Source organism: Cervus elaphus, chromosome 5 (assembly GCF_910594005.1).
Source record: "Cervus elaphus chromosome 5, mCerEla1.1, whole genome shotgun sequence".
Lineage (NCBI taxonomy): Eukaryota > Metazoa > Chordata > Mammalia > Artiodactyla > Cervidae > Cervus > Cervus elaphus.
Window position 1 is genome coordinate 16,976,452 of NC_057819.1, and position 17,304 is coordinate 16,993,755.

Below are 17,304 nucleotides of genomic sequence, written 5' to 3' on the forward strand. Positions count from 1 at the left end.
AACAGTGGGAGATAATGTCTAAGAAGAAAATCACTTAAAAGAAAAAATATATATATATGTATATATATATATTATTTACACACATACACATACATTCTTTTAAACAGGGTAAATCATAAGCAACAAAAGTCTATGATCATCTGCAGAAGTAATCCTACTCTGAAAGATGCTTTAGAGATGCTCACTGACAGAGACGGGGACAGCATCCAAAAATGAATCAGCATGGATAAGATACTCACTTAGGTGTTGAAAAAGGCACTGAACCCAATCAGCTGCATTGTGCCTGGCCCACAGAAGAGGGTATCCTGACCAGCAGGCATGAGTGTGCCCATCCGCTTGGCAAGAACAGTATGTTACCATTAGAAATGTATGCACTTGATTGATACCAGCCATTAAACTCATTCAGCTCTCTATGCCCAGATCCACCAAGCAGCCTTCCAAGAGAAATGGGATTTATGACTAGGTTTTGCTGAAGGGGAAAAGGGTGAACATTAGCCACCCAGAGTATCCTGGTCAACTAGATGGATATATCTCCCTCTGCAAAGCTTGGAAGTTGGCATTTCATATGTAAAATTCTGATCAGTCTTGTTAGCCTAGGTCAGACTCTATGAGAAGGATCAATTGTGGAAAATGGCCAAACAAAGTCACATTTTGAGACCTGCAGAAAGAACTAAGGTCTAAATCCACAGACTACCCACCACCACCAAAGATCTATCTCCTGAGAACCCTCTTCATGTGAGCAAACCAGTCTCTCAGAAAGAGCAGAGAAGCCAGGTCCCTTTTACAGAAACAATTTATCTTTCGTTAGATTCGTTTCCATCCAGAATCTACCAAATGCATAATAAGATTCAAAACAGAATCTAAAGGGCAAGGGAGGAAAAAAAGGAATACAAATGAGGTTAATCAAAACAAAAATAGAAATATGGTAGAAAGACTACTATAATATACAAGCTTTTTTTTTTCTTTAATGACTATTGAAAACTAAATAGAAGACCCAGGTAAACAGACTTTGGTTAAACAGAAATTTAAGATATAGTGATGATGATTTTATAAAGAAGGAAATACAAAAATAAAGGTGGAAACTTTTAAGATCCTTAGGAAAGCTCAGTTGATCTAGTATACCAGTGCCAAAAAAGAAACAGCCTACGTAAGTCAACTTTCTGCCTATTAAGCATTTCTCTGGCTTGTTTTTTCCTCTCTCGGAACTTTTAAAAGTGAGCAACTACCCTCAGCTCCACACACATCCTACCGTAAGTGCCTGGATCTCTTCTTCTGCTTCTGCGGTCGTCTCTTCCAGCTCCGTCTTGGCCTGGCGGAGCTGGCTCTCCAGGGCCGCCCGTGCAGCCTGCAGGGCTGCCAGCTGGGATTCACGCTCCTGCAGGGAGAGCTGCAGCTCTGTGAGCTGGCGCTTGAGCTCCAGTTTCTGCTCTTCATGCTCTAGGCTGACCTGAGACACAGAGAGAGAGACTTGTTGACCTTAACTGAAGAGAAAGCCAAGACACAACCTGCATCTTAAATCTGGTCAGGGAATCAAATTTTCAGCACTCAACTGAAAAGGAAAAAAAAAAATGGAATAAAACCACTCTGATTTCGATAAGTCTCAAAAATCAACAGGAGTGAGAACACGTTAAGAGTATATATAACATATATACAGAGCATCCCTTCCTTTCCTTTATTACAGGGCTTCCTTTCCTTTATTACAGCTTTTAAAAAAATCCACACAGCAAGAATCTCCTATGAAAATTATGATTATCATTAGAAAAATATTTAAAAGTGAACATAAACCAACAGAACTGGACATGGAACAACTGGTTCAAAATTGGGAAAGGAGTACAATAAGGCTATATATTGTCACCCTGCTTATTTAACTTACATGCAGAATACATCATGTGAAATACCAGGCTGGATGATTCACAAGCTGGAATCAAGATTGCCAGGAGAAATATAAACAACCTCAGATATGCAGATAATATCATTCTTAAGGCAGAAAGTGAAGAGGAACTAAAGAGCTTCTTGATGAAGGTGAAAGAGGAGAGTGAAAAAACTGGTTTGAAGCTCAACATTAGAAAATTAAGATCATGGCATATAGTCCCATCACCTCATGACAAATAGAAGGGGAGAAAGTAGAAACAGTGACAGATATTCTTTTTTGGGGCCCCAAAATCACTGTGGACGATGACTGCAGCCAATGAAATTAAGACACTTCCTCCTTGAAAGGAAAACTGTGACAAACATAGACAGCATGTTAAAAAGCAAAAACATCACTTTGCTGACAAAAGTCTGTATAGTCAAAGCTATGGTTTTTCCAGTAGTCATATATGGATGTGAGAGTTGGACCATAAAGAAGGCTGAGCACTGAAAAATTAATGCCTTCAAATTGTGGTGCTGGAGAAGATTTTTGAGAGTTCCTTGGACTGCAAGGAGATCAATTCCAGTCAACCCTAAAGAAAATCAACCTGGAATATTCACTGAAAGGACTGATGTTAAAAAAAAAAAAAAAAAAATGAAAGGACTGATGTTGAAGCTGAAGCTCCAATACTTTGGCCAACTAATGAGAAGAGCCAACTCACTGGAAAAGACCCTGATGTTGGGAAAGACTGAAGGCAAAAGGAGAAGAGAACGACAGAGGAAGAGATGGTTAGATAGCATTACCAATTCAATGGACATGATTTTGAGCAAACTCCAGGAGACAGTGAGGGACAGAGGAGCCTGGCGTGCTGCAGTTAATGGGGTTGCAAAGAGTCAGACACAACTTAGTGACTGAACAACAACAAAAAACATAAATAACATCTTGACAGTAACAAGGACATCCTTACAATGGGATTACAAGTGGAACAACAGACTGCATTCTACTTATTTTAAATATTCTTGTTCTGATTTGTTCTCATCAGGTAACCTGAATTAAGGTCACACTGTGAACAAATCATTCCTCCCTCCATCTACCCATCTATCTACTCAAACTTTCATCTATTCAAGAAATACTTACTTGAATATATATAAAGAAATACAGAGATGAAGCAGTCTCTGCCTTCAAGTTGGGGAGAAAACTAAAAACCAACCATTGCCATACATTGTGATCAAGTGCAATGGTCCAGACATGCAGAAAAGTGGGAACACAGCAGAGGGGAAGAGAAAGTAATTGTGGATCTGTGTACTGAAGAATCCCAGGAGCCAAACAAGCAGATAAGAGGGGAAAGAAAACTCCAAGCAGAGGAAGCAAGACATCAAAGGCATGGAGATGTGGAAGACCCTGGCACATCTGCTGACATAACCAATGTGATAAGCTGTTCTAAGGACCAGACCCTGTGCTGGACATGGGGTCACCAAGCAAATAAGAGATGCCTGCTGCTGTTTGAGAGTTCGCTGTTTAATGAAGACAGCCAAGGGGTACACAGAGAATAAGCTAATCATGAAAGGCCATGGGGATCCAAAGGAGACATTCCATCTAGGTCCAGGGGACTGGAGAAGGCTCCTTGGGAAAGATAACACCCAAGTCTCAGAGGTCATAGGCATGAAGAGGAGAAAGACAAGAGATGTAGCCTAGAGAACCAACAGGATTTTGATGATACAGTCACCATAGGGAACAGTATGGCAGTTCCTTAAAAAACTAAAAACAGAGCTACCATATGACCCCGCATCCCACTCCTCAGCATATATCCAGAGAAAACCATAATTTGAAAAGATACATGCAACCCACTGCAGCACTGTTTACAACAGCCAGGACGTGGAAGCAACCTCAATATCCATCGACAGAGAAATGGACAGAGAAGATGTGGTACATATACACATTGGAATACTAGTCACCCCTAAAAAGGAATGAAATAATGCATCTGCAGCAACATGGAGGGACTTAAGACTGTCATACTGAGTGAAGTCAGACAGAGAAAGACAAATATCATATGATATCACTTACATGTGGAATCTAAAAAAAAAAAGAAAAGGTACAAGTGAACTTATTTACAGAACTGAAAGAGACTCATAGATGTAGAAAACAAACGTATGGTTAACGGGGGGAGTGGGGGGTGGGGTAAGTGGGGAGACTGGGGTTGACATACACACACGGCTACATGTAACCTGAAGGTGCATCAATGTACGTCATCCTTGTGTAACCTGATAAAAGAGCAGCCCTGAGGTTGTCAAACTCCTAAGAAGCGGAGGTGGAATTCTAACCCAGACCCCTGTGGTCCCGACTGCACTCTTCACCACCACCCATGATGGCGTTCATGTATGTATTGATTTGAGCTTGACACCTGGCTGGCTGGGGTCTCTGGTGCTCCAACAAATGCCCTTGGGAGGTCACCTTCACTCTTACCTCCCTCAGCCTGGTCTCCAGCTCCAGCAAACGGTTCTTGTCACTGTGGTCTTGGTGGCTTATTTTTTCCAGCTGCTCCTCCAGCTTCCGGTTCTGGGCCTCCAATTTTCCAGCTTGCGTCTCCAGGTAAAACTTCTGTTGTCTGAGTTCTGAAATCATCTCTTCCTGGGCCTTCCTGGTGGGGGTGGCAGGAGGAGCCAAGCAAAATCACAGTCTCGTTAGAGGTGAGCATGTCCCCCCTTGGAAGGACAGGCAGAAACAGAGAGAGAGGTGTGTCTCAGTTAAGTGGACCACACTTGTTCCCCAGTTAGTGCTGTTCAGACCTGGCCTTGTGTGCATGACTCCAGCAGGGGGACCTGGGGCCCACTTAGTCCCCACTGCTCAGAGTCCCTTGTTGATGAGATTAAGTATGGTCAAGGGATACTATCATTTCACTCTTTTGGTAGACCTTTTTGTTTTTCTAGTCTGTACAGGACAGCAGGAAGGGCCTCCTGAGTACAAGAGCACCCTAATGACTCACTGACAGGGACCCTAGGGAAAAGGGGGTCCTAAGGAAAAAGAACGATACTCCTTCCACTTCTCTGTTAACCACAGGCTGCTCAGAAGCTAGAATGACTCAAAGATCAGACAGCGGCCTACCAAGCAGGTTTAAACTAAGATGGGAATGTTTAAGATGTCTAAAGGGACATATCTAAGCGGGAGGGAAATCCTGGAGATTGTAATTCTTTGGGGGAAAAGATTAAGATCAAAGTGCTCCTGGATCACAGAAGAGTACCTGCTGAATCCCCCAAAACTCACCTCCCAGAGCCCAGCTTCACAACAGAAACTAGATGGCCCAGTCGGGCACACTGGAGATCACCTCCAACTGATTACAGGACGCGAGTCTGGGGAACAAGGATGGCAGCGCTCCAGAAGCCAGCTCTAAATAGCCTCGTTAGAGAGAGCAAAACACTCTGTGATGGGATGGGAATCTGAAGCATTTGAGAAAACCCAGCTCAAAAGAAAGGACAGGGTAGAGAGAGACCACTTCAGAGGAGGCAAAACTTCCTAAGTATACAGAGGTTGGGCCCCAGAATAGGAATCATTAAATCCACTTTGGCTTCACCACACAGAAGAGTGGAGTTTGTGCCCCAGGAGGGAGGACCAGAGTGGAATCAGGCACGCACTTAGAATCAGAACACTTACATGTTCCTCTGGGTAAAAAGACTGCTGTTGGCCGCAAGTTTATTGGCTTCCGACAATTCCACTATCCTCTGTTCCAGGGATCTGATCTTGGAATCCATGGCATTGATCATCTGAAACACACGGTATCTTTTGGAACCTTGCACACAGACGGTGCCACTGGAGGGAGAATGACACAGGCCACATGGGCCAGGGAGGAGGACCGTCTGAAAAGCAGGACCGTCAGACCAGAGATGCAACTAGCCTATACCCTAAGAGGCAGAGAGCTCACAGCCCCAGTGACGGCACTCATTCACTTTATCAACGGAGGCTGCACATCCCCCCAGTAGCTGAGGGACCTGCAGGAAACACCCGCAGGAGGACCTGTTGAGGAACCTGGCATTCCCTGAGTCAACAGGCCTCGTTTAAATCCCTGTGTCGTCCGCATGTGACCCGAGCCTGCAGGAGCCTCTAAACCTTGCATCTGCAAGTTCCTGTTCTTATCACCCACGGGCTTGTCGTTCTCTGAATGACTCCTTCTCACCCAGCCCTTACTGTCCTAGATTCTCTACATCAAAGCTTCCCCAACTTAGTGGATCATAAGAATTGGCCAGGACGGGGCTTGATGGTTAAAAATATCATTTCCCAGGACCCTCCTTTAGAGATTCTGATGTGAAAAATCTCAGTAGGGTCTGAGATAATAAGTAGATTAACAAGCACAACAGGGGAATCTTTTAAGGTGCAGGTTTCTGAAAACATCTGCCTGCAGGGATTAGAAAGGAAATAAGATGCTTGGCGGAGGCCAAGGGCCACCAGGCTTATTATCAGGGGGATGTTTTAAAAGTCACAGTTCTAGTTGATGCAGGTCAGCGTGAGTTCTTAAAGAAGGGTGTGAAAGGCAAAAACTGGCCACAAGCCACCCCCGCCACATTTTTTACCAGAGGAAGGGCTTGCAGACAGAGCTTTCTGTTAGTGACAGACTCCACGAGATAAAACAGACCAAATGGACTCGTCTCCAGCCCATGATTTCTGGCATGGTTCACAAACCCTCCCATGAAAACCAGCTTTGCGATTCCATCTACCTACCGCCTTCTGCTCGCTGAGAATTTTGCCTTTCTCATGGGCCTCCTCTTCGTGTCTTTGCATCAGGTTCTCCAGTGTCTCCTTGTCGGCTAGGTCTTTCTTTATCTGATTGTCCAACACCTGAGGGGAAACAAAAGGAGAAGTTAGTGTCCTGAGCCCAGCGGACTAACAAGAGGTACCGAACAAAAGCAGGAAAGGAGAGGAAAAGCACTGGAGAAGCCACGCTTCCCCAAGCCCAGGGCAGAGATCTATCAGCTGGGATGAGGCGAAGAAGTCAAGTGTGATCATCAAATGGCAAGTAACTGGAGGACCTGAACTAAGAATTTATTTTAAAATTAGCGACCAAAAAGACCAGAGAGGGATAGTCAAAGTGCAGGTGGACACCAGAATGAGGGCGGTGCGGGGGCAGGGGGGGGTGGAATCTCTCTAGAGATCTTATGATTTGCAGCTAGTAGCTAGGGGCAATTTTATAGTAGTCCATGTGCCAGCAGTTTTCAGAACGACGCCTGCTCTTAATTTGTACCGAAATAATCTTGTTATCTTCAGACTGGGAGTGGAGGGATAGAAAGCTGAAGGCTGAGGAAACCTGTGTGACCAAGGAAAGCTGATGTTCAAAAACAACCAGGGACAAGAGGATTCGGCCTACTGATAAAGTAGGTGGGGAGTCAATAGACTGAAGAGACAGCATAAAGTGGGGGGGAAAAGAACTCTTTCTTCCGATCTTTCCTCTGATCCAGCTGGGCGTTAAAAAAAAAAAAAAAAAGTCACTGGAAAGAGAAACTTTTCCCAGGGGAAGAGAAATCATGTGTTCTCAGTGCTGAAAATGCCACTGTAAGCACCTAGTGTTCCCAAGAGGAAAAAATAAAACAGTAATGGTGTCACCATCTACCAGCTTGATCTAATGTTCTGCGAGGGACACACAGAGCACCACCAGTTGCCAAAACAACCCAGCGAAAATGAGAGGAAAAAAGGAAGGCGACATCATGACTTGCCAAGCCTTTGACCCTGTGTTTCTCATCACTGAGCTTCTCTGAATGACACCACATCTGATACTGGGAAGAAAGCCCAAAGAATTGGGGTCACAGATGGGAGCTGAAATCAGCCTTTCCCACACTGTCTATTGTGAAGGGCCCTTCACAGCTCATGGGGACATCGTCCCTAAAAAGAGCCAGTGAGCAGGGAGGGGGTCTGTGTGATAAAGAAAGAAAAGGACAATTTCAAAGAGGGTTTTAAACGAGAACTGACTAATGAAAAAAACAGTGAAAGTTGGTAGAAAAGAATAAGAGGTGGAGGACGGGGTCATGGGAGGAGGGATGAACCTCAAGAGGATAAGCGGCCCATTCTCTTGGACGTCAGGATGCGATTCTAAAATTACGAATAGGGACCGAATCTGGGGTATGATCACAATTATTACCAAAATGGCCTTAGAGGCGATAAAACAGGGCCACAAAGCAGAGCTGACTAAAAAGAAATGGTTTCATAAAGCCAGGAGGGAAGAAAGAAGAAAACAAATCTCTACCTAACATTCTCTAGGATCTATAAAGCCAAGTTCTTGCCACCTAGAAGGTAGCAGAGAACACATAATGCCTACACAAGGAACCTTTTGCTTATGACGTAAAAAGCAATGAAGCCCATTTTCAGAATGACTCTGTTCAAAATAAGACCTCCCCAAGGACTTCCCTGGTGTTCCAGTGTTTAAGACTCCATGCTCCCAATGCAGGGTGCCCAGATTTGATCTCTGGTCAGGGAACTAGATCCCACAGGCCACAACTAAGAGTTTGCATGCCTCAGCTTAAAAGATCCCGAATGCCACAATGAAGACCCTGTGCAGTCAAATAAATAAATAAAAATAAATACTAAATAAATAAGACCTCCATGTTGGCAGCAATGAATACCAACACAAAGAAGTATGAGCCAGAAGGGACAAGCCTTTATCAAGATGGCACACATCCTGGTTTTGATTGGGTTAAACTGGCAGGAGGATGAACAAGATGATGCACGAGAGGGAAGCAAGGAATTTGTTTGAAATCAGAGATTCCACTGTAGACATTTATATCAATTTAAGATAAAACATGGTTTTCTGACAGGAAAGTCAATATACTCACCCAAATTACACAATGAAATTTGCAAAGGTTATTTTCATCATGCAAAGGTGCCAGTGGACAATTGTAAACATTCTCATAATTTTCTGAAAGGTAGTTTATTTCAAAGATAAAAGTCTAGAAGCCAGTAAGAACTAAAACCAAAAATTGGCAGATAAAGTGGAAAATGTTTATGAAAGCAGGCACTCACACTAAAACTAAGGTCCATTCTAGGTTCTTTCCTTGTATTTCTTTCAATGAAAAATAACCAAAAGTAACCCCAGGGGTGAAAGAGAGGATGCCAGAAGAGTGATGGTGAGGATGCTATGTGAGTATGTATACTTGTTGTTCCCCAAAACAGGAATAGCTAACTCTTTGAGGATACCAACCAAACCAGTAATACAATTATCACAAAAATTAAAAGACTCCTTCAATGTCTGACTTGGAAGGGAAAATAACAGTATTTGAGATGTAATGACCAATCAATGTCTGATTCTCAAGAACATAAGACATAATTAAAGGCTTGGTCCAAAATCACAATGAAAATATGGTGTGCTTTTAAAAGCAAATAGGCTGGTGGTCACTTCTGGTCACCGAACTTACTACTAAAAATTGAAATGAAATAATAATGTCAATAAGTAAAATAATTTAATTCACTATTTGATAAAGTGGGCTGGATTACTTAAGCCAGCTCTTCTACAATAAATGATTTAAATGCTAGATAAAATATGAAAAACATTTTCCAAAAGTACCTAAAAACTGGCAAGAGAGTAGAAACTACAGACTAAAATCTAAGTGAAAGCAGAAACCCAGAGAGGTAAGAAGCACAGAAAGCTGTTTTGAACTTGAGGCATTTGCTGAAACAAACTTGAGCTTCATTTTCAATCTCCCCAAAGGGTAAGGAAATAGAGAAGTCAAAGCCCAGGGATGCCCCCAAAGTGGGCACACATTTTCATTCAAGGTCTCAAAGAATCCCCATTACTAATTTTCCAAGGAAAATGAGCAGCTGACCAGGCACACAAAAAGACAGACACCACAAAAAAGAACCAGGACAAACAGCAGCAGAAACAGACCTTCAGAAACTGGAATCATCAGCTGTAGACGGAAAAACAACTATGCTAATGAGTTTAAAGAAGCAGAAGATAAGCTTCAAAAAAAGTTCTTGTCTTAAACAATCTAGTAAACTTGGGAAAGAACCAAACAGACTGACAAGAAACCAATAAATACATTAACTGAAATTTAAAACTCAATGGATGGGTTTAGCAGCAGATTAGACAGGGAAGGATGAGTGCACTGGAAAATCAATTAGAGCTTAACCAGAATGCAGCACCAAAAGACAAGGGATAACCTAACACATGCCCAATCGAATCCCCATAAGGGAAGGAAAGAGAAGAGGAAGAGGAAATATTTGAGACATAATGACCAATAATTTTCAGGAATGTTTTTTAATATAATCCAAAGTCAAGTATATCTCAAGAAGGATAAACAAATAACTCCACATCTGTCTAGATGTAAAGTTTTATCACAGTAAAACTTCAGAAAATTAAAGACAAAACAAAGTTTTAAAAGAAAAAAGAATGACTGCTTTCAAAGAAAGCAACAGACTGACAGTTGACTGTCAACTGCAATAATAAAAGCCAAACACATCAATGGAATGATATTTTCAAAAAGTATCATAAGAAATAACTGCCAACCTAGAAATCTATGCCCTGTCAAAACATCTTTCAAGAACTAGGAAGAAACAGAGACATTTTCAGACACACAAAACATAGAGGCTGGCACCAGCATTACCTCCACTAAAGAAAGTCCTCAAGGATACACTTTATATAAAAGACAAAGATCTAGGTCTAAGATGCAAGAAGGAAATTAAAAGCCAAGAAATGATGAATCTGTCTAAATCTAAATTATCATGGACTGAGTAACAGTGGGTCAAAAAATATTTTAAAGATTTATTTAAAAAATATTTTAAATATTTTAATATATTAAAGATATCTTTAAATAGTTAAAGATACATGATGACCAAATTTTTTGAAATAAACTATTTTTGAACTTCTGATATCCAACCCCCTCCATGGATAAAACCCCCCATCATGGCCTGAGGACAGCGTTTACCCCAGACAGTCCTTTGTTCTAACAAGAAGTGGCTCAAAGCACCTGGGAAGAGAGAGGAGCTACGTGGTGCTCTAGGAGGAAGGGGAGAGAAAACCAGAAGGTGTCTTTACTTTAATTTTTTCTTCATAGTGCTGTTCTTTCTGTTTCAGGTGCACCTCCAGATGCTGGGCTGAGACCTGGGCTTCCCTGTGCTTCTCCTCCAGCTCCTAGACAAAAAAGAGGAGACGGTCAGGTGTGTGAAGCAAGGACAGAGCCAAGGCATGTCAGACATTCAGGGGAAACACGGCTTTGGCACAGGCACCAGAGACAACAGGCATGTGTTTCCTCACAACTAGCCCCTAAGGCTCTTGAGAAGGAAACCACCACTGAGCCTTGGCCCTGGGATTTCCAAGTCCAAGTATTCACACATATACACACACAGCTGGTGGGCTGGGATCAGAAATCAATCAGTGTGACAGGTCAAAGGCAGCTCTTCATCTCTGCTTAGAGAAATGAGAGTAACAAGACAACACAATTTCAAAATTCCATACAGTGCAAAGCCCCTGACCAACTATCTTGAGCCTCAGGCAATTTTTGCTCCAATGACAGCTTTAAATAAGATTGCACAGGAACCCTAGCTAAGAAGGAAAACTAATATGACAATTCAAACACTTTGAGTTTTGAATGATAATTTAACTGACTGGTAATATGGAGAATGTGACTATCTAGAGATGTTCATATGATATCATGTGTTGATGATGTAACACTAATGGGAAGAAGGCAGAACATAAAATTGACTAAAAATGACATAAATATGTGTACACATATATGGAAGATAGGAAGAGAATTTGGAGTAATATAAATAGCTCAAATGTAAAGTCCTCTTTATTCTATTAAGATTTCTGCTTTTAAACAAAATTCATTTGGAAATTATACCAATTCATTTGCAACATATTATAAACTGATCATATAAAAGGCAGAATTCAACTTACTGAAATAGTCTCTAAATGAAACTATCTGCATCTACATTAATTCTTATGAATCTGGACCCATTAGTTAATTACTAATATCAAAAGTCATTACTCCAAGTTCTCATCTCTTCACACTACCTTGAAGATTTGCTTTGAAATGGAAATAATTATGAGAATTTGAAGAATGAGGAAATTATACAGGATATGGCCATAAAATGGAGGAAAAAATACTTTCAGATTCACACACACATGAAATGGTACTGATTAAGCTTTTGAAATCCTGAAGTCTGCAAACACCAACTTTGACTTGGGGGCCAGTAAAGTATTCAATGTTAAAACCAGGTGCACAAGATCTATTGCAATCTAACAGATGTCATCTTGAAAAGTTGAATGTAAATAGGATGTTAAGTAATAAAAACATACTTTAAGGGCTTTAGGTATATTAAAGGATCCCCAGAAACGAGGTCTTTTTATTAAGGCAAAAGACTCTGCTATAATGAGAACCCCAATTATCTATTTTGAAAGTTCTTATCAGAATAGCAAATACTTTAATGCAAATGACATTTGAGATGACCTTCCGAGCATCATCATGATGTCACAGTATTAAGGACCCCTCTTTGCGCCTGTTCCAGATACTTTATTTACAGCCTAAGCACCAGGTTCTTGAACAAAAGATACTTTCTGATAGATGAAGTCATGACCACAAAGGTACTAGGGTAGGTTATAAGACACACTTGGAAAAAGAAATCTGCTACTTTTCCTTTACATTAGAAATCACTTGATAATTGTCTCAGTTTCAGTCCTCCTAAAATGGCACAGGAATGAAAATCAAACTGAAAACAGGCTGAAAACTCAGACATCTGAGATTCACAACATTGAGACCAAATTTCTGATCCATGTATGAATGGGACTTTGCAACATATAATCCAGGAATGCAGAACTCTACACTCCGACGTTTTAATTGCAAATGAATCTTTGGAAAAGCGGACATTCTAAAATCTGACTTCTTGGCATTTTGGCATTTTTTGTTGTTGTTGTCATTTTTTAAAACGTTATCTTTTCTACATGTGTTGGATCAGACTCTTCCGTCCTGTTATGCAAACACTGCTGTTCGCTGCTCTGTTTCCAGTTCCTAGAATAGTGCCTGGCACATAGTAGAAGCTCATTAAATATTTGTTGAATGAATGAATGAACACATCACCATTAAACAGAGAAACACTTTGCAACCACAAGAGACTTAACCACGTCGTTCGCACCAAGCAAGAGGTGGCAGTGGTGGAATCTCGGTGGGAATTCACTTGACTCACGGTAAAATTCACACACTTGACAATCGCCAAGAGAAACTTGGATGACGGAACGAGAGAACAGAGAGTAGACTAACAGTCACATCTGCCTTTGTGTGTAGACGGATCTATGAAGACTGTGTGTCAAAGCAAAACAACTTAACTGATTTCTCTTTTCATCTATTTGTTCAAGAATACCCATATGCTCATGAATACAGACAGAGATGTAAAGATTTGAAACGTTGGGTTTTTATTGGTTTTTGTTTGGTATTTAGTATAGGCCTATAAGTCGGTCATTCTGGAGTTCATATAGTTGCTGGTGACTCATTTCCCAGAAGTGATGCAGAGAGAGAGAGCCAGAGAGAGGGAGGCGGGAAGCACCCTGCTTACCACCTTGCCTTTTTATGGTGGAGAGGAAGGTCGACTATTCCAGAGTCTCTCCCAGGGGCAGGGAAGGAAGGGGCTATGAACAGACTCCCCAAAGTGGCATCAAATTCTTGATTTGGGCACTGAAATTCAAGGAGAGTCCTTTAAAGGTTCACCTGCCTTCCACCCTGGCAGGAGCAAAACTTCCAACACGTTGGCAAGTACCACCCAAGCCTTCCTTGATCAAGTTAATTTGATCAGAGCCAAAAACAGAATCACTGTGATTACAAACCTAAAAAAAAAAAAGATCTGCTACATCTAAGGAAAGTGAAAATAATAATAAGAATAATAACCAACTGTAGCAGAGAAAGTGAGTGGGTGAACATGGATCTATGACAAATACTACTTAGAGAAAAACAATTCTGCGTGACTAACTTCTTTCCTCTACAAAAGCGAGGATCTGAGCGTTAGTCTTAAAGCCCTGAACCCCTACCCCCCCTTTATTTAAATGAGCATTTGCAATATTAACAGCCATACAAAACTCTGCTGATAGGAGCACATAAATCCTCCTGTAGAAATGTATTGGAGATGACAGAGTGTGCACGTTCGTATTTCTAAAGGTCAGCCAGTAGCAAACAGAGAGAAAAAAAAAAACATACTGATGGATCTGTTACCAGTGCTGAAAAGTCCAACCTGTAAGGTTACTCATGCTAGTCTCTGATGTGTCATCCGCTAAGACCACTTCCTCTTAATTCACCTGCTCGGCGACAACCTCCCCTTTGACGGTGGTTGGTTCTTCTTTTGACCCCCTTCCCTCTGTAACCTGTTATCTTTGAACTTGCCAACTTTGGCTCCTGCTCACCAGAATTTTATCAGCCATCTGCTGGATCTGTTGGGACTTTGTCTGGATGTCATCCTTCAGTCTGTTTTCTCTACGCTCCATGGTCTCTAGCCTCTTTACCTTGTTCTCCAGAGAGTGGCGGCGTTCCTGTAGATCGTGAATCAATCAGAGAGTTTTAATGGGGTGACGGCTGCGGGCGCAACGCCTGCGCCGAGGGAGGGGGCCCTCGGGAAGCGGACGCTCGCGGCAGGGAGGAGAGGTCTCAGGCACCCAGAGCCACGGCGAGGAAGACACGGTTCTGGAATCCGAGTAGTACTCGCTTGTGTAGGTTACAAGAGTGCATTCATTCATTCAAATATTTACCAAGCACCTACTATCTGCAAGGTAGCACACTAGGCATCTCGGAAAATGCCCAGAGGAAATCGACAGAATGCCTGCCCTTGGAAGAGGTAAGAGAAAGACAAGTAAACATAAAATGGGTGAAAAGGGGCAGAGCCATGAAGCACACAGGTATGGGGCGCTGCGGGAGGTTGCAGGCAGGAAAGAGGGCTTTGAACTGAGCAGGTGAGGGGAGGAGTCAAGGAGATGTGAGCTGTGCAGGGGGCCGGTGCAGCGGGCTGGAGGGGAGACGGGAGGCCTTTCAAATAAAGACGGGCACAGCAGTAACAGCACAGGGGTGGCCAGCTTAGGCCCCAGGTAGAGCACAGAGGGGCTGCTGCATAAGGTGAGTTTGGAGGGAGCAGGAGAACATGAGAAGGGGAGCATGTGCGGGTCAAATGGCTGACAGTCTCATGTATCTAAGACACAGGGAAGCACTAATGGGTTTGGGATGGTACAAGGGGTGGTGATGAGCCTGGAGCTGGAGGTCCACAAGTCTGACATTTCTGAGCTAGCTGGGAGGAAAGTGAGACTGAAAGCAGAAAGCCGAGAAATGACGACATTTGCTCAGCTAGGAGGAAGAGCACCCGCGCCTGCACTACGAGGAGGCCACAGAAAAGGCCAGCGGGGGGCAGACACTGGGAGGGAGACCATGTGGGTGCATCGACAGGGCTGAAGAATCTGTGGAATGGCAGCGCCCAGGGAGAAGCAGATGATGTCAAGGTTCCAAACCTGGAGTGACCACAAGGATGACGATGGCCCTGACCAGCATGAGGAGACTGAAAAGATGACCCAGCTTGTTGGGGAAGATAGTGAGTTCATTCTAGGTTAGAGGCACTGTCCAGACACCCAGGCAAGATTGTCAGGGGAGCAGTGGGAAATACTGCCTGGATTGTGGGTGAGGGTGGCCCCAGAGAGTCGTGGACAAATAGGTCACCACCAGCACAGTGATAGGGAGAAGCAGAAAGCTCAGGAAAGGGGGATGGTTAAGTCAACTATGGCACAGCTGTTCCACAGAACCGTTCCCAGGCATGGGGGAAGCTGGAGGGGAGTAAGGGGAAACGTCCCTTCTGATTCTAGATTTCTTTAGTTCTGTGCTTTTTTCTTTTTTTAACAATGAGAAGACACTCATGTGTTTCCTGCATAATTATATAATTGGTTTCAACAACAACAACAACAACAAAGAATTGAAGGGAGAGAAGAGGCCCCAAAATACAGATCTGGGAGTTATCGACACACACAGGTCACAGCTGAAGCCTCGAAATTTACTATGTTATTATCACTGCTGGGAGGAAAAGTCAAGGAAAAGCAAGGATACAGAGGGAAGGAAAAGAAGACCTCAGGGACGGCGTCACAGTTCACCTAGATAAACATGAGTCCACCCACACAAGTGAGTGGGTCAGAGGAAAACAAACGGGAAGGAAAGGTTTTTATCAAAACATCTTTCTACTCGCAGCTTCTGTGACAAATGCTTCTCCCCTTTGGGGAAAACGTTCCCAAGCCTCTCGGGTTCAGAGGAATGGGTGGAAAGGAAAAGTGGTTTGAACAAAGGCGAGCGGAGAGAAGGTGGTGCCTGCATTTCGTCCCCACACAGCCAGAGGCCAGGCGCTGCGGGACCCGGGGCTGGAGGTCCCCTGCTCACCTCGGCCTCCACCAGCTTCTTCTTGATGCCCTCGGAGGAGTCCTCGCGGTTGTGCAGCTTCTCCAGCTCACGCTCGGCCCGCTCTTTCGCCTGACGGATGTTCTGTAGCAGCTCGGTAGCCTCTGTGCTGGCTTTCACGGCCTGAAAGGAGAAGAAACGGAGAGGTGGGGGACGGGTGAGATGGCCCAGTTTAGACACAGAAAAATATGAGGATCATCTCCTAAACAGGAAAAAAAAAAAATCGGGTCACACTGAATGGATATTTTTATCCATTCTTTAAAAAACAAACAAACTTTTCATTTTATTCTATATTTCATCTAAGGTGCACTTATATTTTTCAACATCACTACAATTAAAGCTGTTTTGTTTTTTTTTTAATTTCCTGGGGTACAGAAGATAATGGAGTACTGGACAAATTTTAGCATCTTTGATTCAATATTTTGGAATAAATGCAAACAAAAGGTCTTGGATTTATCTGCCCAAGTATTAATGTATTTTCCTCAGAGCATTAATTTTCTCCTTATTTAATCATCTCACTTGCCAACTTCTTTATGGGGAATCTCTACTATTAACTTTTATAACAATACAACATAAAAGCTGTAATTTAAATCTTTAATAATAAGAAATACCTATCAGAGGGCACAACCACCATAGCGTTTGTAGTGACTCAAAATTCATGTTAGGGAAGTCATTTTTTTTTAATTAACCTTTTGAAGTTAATTTTTAATTTTTTATACTGCAGCTCTTCAAGCATCACGATAAAGATCAAACTGTAAACCACCAACCTCACATTCATTCACTTTAAATTATCATTTGAAAAAGTGAAAATGGCAAGGAAACTCTAGAGAGAGGTGCATGCTGGCTAGTGTGGGAGCTGCTTCCCGCAGGTGCCCAGTGAGCACTGGGAATGCGGCTGGTGTGACTAGGAAATCAATTTTAAAGTTTACTAAAGTTTAATTCATTTAAAAACTGGAGCAGTATAAATGTTTTAACATCAATACATGCTGTGATGACATTTTGTATATATTGCATTATGAAAACTGTATCATTCAAAGAGTTTTCACCTTTTTATAATACAGCCACTAGAAAACTTAG

General features: G+C 42.5%; 1 protein-coding gene across 8 annotated transcripts in view; it reads right to left on the reverse strand.

Annotated features, from left to right (window-relative positions):
- The window catches only part of CIT (citron rho-interacting serine/threonine kinase), a 172,055-nt gene that overhangs the window by 52,754 nt on the left and 101,997 nt on the right, over nt 1-17,304 (reverse strand). For all 8 annotated transcript variants that reach the window (XM_043901815.1, XM_043901816.1, XM_043901814.1 and 5 more), the window contains 7 exons: nt 16,210-16,350; nt 14,211-14,336; nt 10,860-10,955; nt 6,560-6,676; nt 5,498-5,607; nt 4,313-4,487; nt 1,250-1,447 (listed from right to left, as the gene is read on the reverse strand). In XM_043901815.1, coding sequence (XP_043757750.1) covers nt 1,250-1,447; nt 4,313-4,487; nt 5,498-5,607; nt 6,560-6,676; nt 10,860-10,955; nt 14,211-14,336; nt 16,210-16,350 — 963 coding nt within the window. The remainder of the gene's footprint in view (nt 1-1,249; nt 1,448-4,312; nt 4,488-5,497; nt 5,608-6,559; nt 6,677-10,859; nt 10,956-14,210; nt 14,337-16,209; nt 16,351-17,304) is intronic.